Source organism: Haplochromis burtoni, unplaced genomic scaffold (genome assembly GCF_018398535.1).
Source record: "Haplochromis burtoni strain Fernald_Lab_line unplaced genomic scaffold, NCSU_Asbu1 Contig_1713, whole genome shotgun sequence".
Lineage (NCBI taxonomy): Eukaryota > Metazoa > Chordata > Actinopteri > Cichliformes > Cichlidae > Haplochromis > Haplochromis burtoni.
Window position 1 is genome coordinate 20,850 of NW_024584074.1, and position 2,741 is coordinate 23,590.

The window sequence follows — 2,741 nt, forward strand, 5'->3', positions numbered from 1 at the left end:
TTTCCGGTTAATACTTGTACAGCTGCTGTTATTGTGTATATATTTATTTATATTTCTTCATACATTCTTATATAGTTCTATATTGTGTATTTTGTTGTACAGTTATTTTATTTTCAACTTTAATTTATATATTTTATCTTATTCTTCCCAGTTAAATTTACCCTTCATTCTAATTTGTGTTGTACAGTTATTTCATTTTTAACCTTAATTTATATTTTATTCCTTCCTAGTTAAATTTACCCTTTTTAATTTTTCATATTTATTTCCTATCTTATTCATAGCCTTTTCCTTTTGTTTTCTTTAGGTCACGAGCAGTTGTCCAAGCATTTCACTACATATCGTACTGTGTATGACTGTGTACGTGACAAATAAAATTTGAATTTGAATTTAAGAGAATTTTTAGTTTTTTAGCCAACATGTAATTAGTGCAGGCAGACCCTCTGTACATATGTATGCTAAAACACTTTTTCCATCTCCCGACCAGGCCAAACAGATCAGGCCTCTGGCTCAAGCTCAGCTGTCGCACTCCGACCTCTCCATACCAACAGTCCTGACACCAACGTCACTGATACGTGAAGAAGCATAGGTGAGTTATTTTATGTCAGACTTTATTTTTATTCTACAGACTATTTATTTTTGTAATAATAATAATAATACATTATCTTTATAACCCACACAAACAGAGTGCAGTATTTAAGTCATCATTTTTAACCACATACATACAAAATACATTTAATTAAATATAAAATATATTTTATATATTATTCCATCTATTTTCTTTCACTTATCCAGTGTGACTGAGGGGCTGGAGTCCATCCCAGCTGTCACAGAACGAGAGGAAGGATATACCCTGGATTGGTCGCCAATCTGAATTCTAGTAGTGTATTATATATCTTTATAATTGGCCACCTCTCGCTGAATTTTTTTTTTCTCGTCAGAGTTCATTTGTGGAATTTCTTGCCTCCTTAATGTGGTTGGGACCATCAGTTGTGTTGTGCAGAACTCAGGTTGGTACACAACTGACAGCCCCATTTGACAACTGTTAGAATCCATATTATGGTAAGAACCATAAGAAAAGAAGATAAGAATTAGAGCACTTCATTACATTAACCCTATAACGCTCTTTGTATCATATTTGATACATGGGTTTCTGAGACCTCTATTTCATCAACATGATCCATACTTGCCATAATTTCAAAATATTATGGACAAAGCTTCTGTCTAATATTAACATTTTTGTTAACAAAAAGTTGCCAAAAACACCCAATGTATCAAATATGATACAAAACATATATAATGAATATATAATAAATATATATCATACACAACATGATACAGCAAAAACAAGGGCGTTTTGTTATGAGGTTTAATAAATATCTCACTTGCAAAAAAATCTGAATTTTCTGGCTATTTTTTGATGGGTTGGTTCTTACAGGGTTAAGAACTGAAGGTCAGTTAGTCTGGAAAATTACTAAAACTTTGAATGCGTACCAAGTGTAATAGCAAAAACCATCAAGCGCTACGATGAAACTGGCTCACATGAGGACCGCCCAGGAAAGAAAAACCAAGTCATCTCTGCTGCTGAGGATGAATGTCACGGTCCGCTGTGACAAACCGTGCGGTGGTGTGTATGGTGGACCCAGGTGCGAACACAGGTGAGCAGACGGGAGTGAACTTTAAACAAAAGCGAGCCTTTTATTGTGGCTGATGACAAGGTATACAAATACAGCAGGGATAGCGTGGCTAAACAGAAACCTAAACTGGGAATAACTAAGGTAAAGCTATGACTAAGAATACAATAGACCGGGCATGGAAACATAGAGGGTGGAAACACAGACGACGCGACGCAGACTACATGAAACACAGAGACTAAATACACATGAGGGATGATCAGGGGAAGTGGCCACACATGGGATCACAGCTGACACACATGAACCTAACGACAGGACAGGAGGGTGCAACTGAATACACTGACAATGAATACAGACTTACAAAGTAAAACAGGAAACATGGAAATTAGACATAACAAGAACTAAACATAACCACGCAGACAGGACTCATGACCCAGGGAAACTTAGTACAGGGGAGATGACATAACTGACAGCATGAACTTGACAGTACAAGACACACAGACATAAACACACGAAGGGCAAGGGAGACTTAATGCAAGGGTAATAAATACAAATGGCTGGACTACCTTAGAGAACCTAAACAAACAATAAACATCAAAATGGGCTAAACATAACACACTGGGTCACACGACCCAGGACCATGACAATGAATTCATCTGAGTCATCATCAAATTGCAGAAAAATACCACACAAAGTTCTAGTAGCAGACACATCTCTACTAATAACATTAAATCTGTGCTTTGGTCTGATGAGTCCAATTTGAGATCTTTGATTCCACCTGCCGTGTCTTTGTGCAACGTAGAAAAGGTGAACGGATGGTCTCTACATGCATGGTTCCCACTAGGGGTGCAACAATACTCGTATCGATATTGAACCGTTCGATACAGTGCTTTTGGTTCGGTATGCATACTGTATGTATCGAACAATACAATTTTTTTTATTTATTTTATCAACTTTTCTTCTGACATGCTGTCTGTGTTGAGAGCTCAGTGGATCTGAGTTTGACTACTCCGCCTAGGCTGCACTGTCGAGTGCAGATCCACTGAGCGCAGCGCGAGCTTGCAAGACAGAAGCTAAGCTCGTTGCAACATGGCAGCTGCCTCAACGCTA

The 2,741-nt window shown here is 37.5% G+C and overlaps 1 protein-coding gene across 2 annotated transcripts in view; it reads left to right on the plus strand.

Moving 5' to 3' along the window:
• Positions 1-1,892, plus strand: part of LOC121813451 — an 11,011-nt gene extending 9,119 nt beyond the window's left edge. Inside the window, exons 4-6 of one of the 2 annotated variants that reach the window (XM_042217234.1) lie at positions 305-357; positions 485-586; positions 793-1,892. In XM_042217234.1, coding sequence (XP_042073168.1) covers positions 305-357; positions 485-586 — 155 coding nt within the window. In that variant the 3' untranslated portion in view covers positions 793-1,892. The remainder of the gene's footprint in view (positions 1-304; positions 358-484; positions 587-792) is intronic. The other variant, XM_042217235.1, reaches the window with a different exon arrangement.
• Positions 1,893-2,741: the final 849 nt, after the last annotated feature.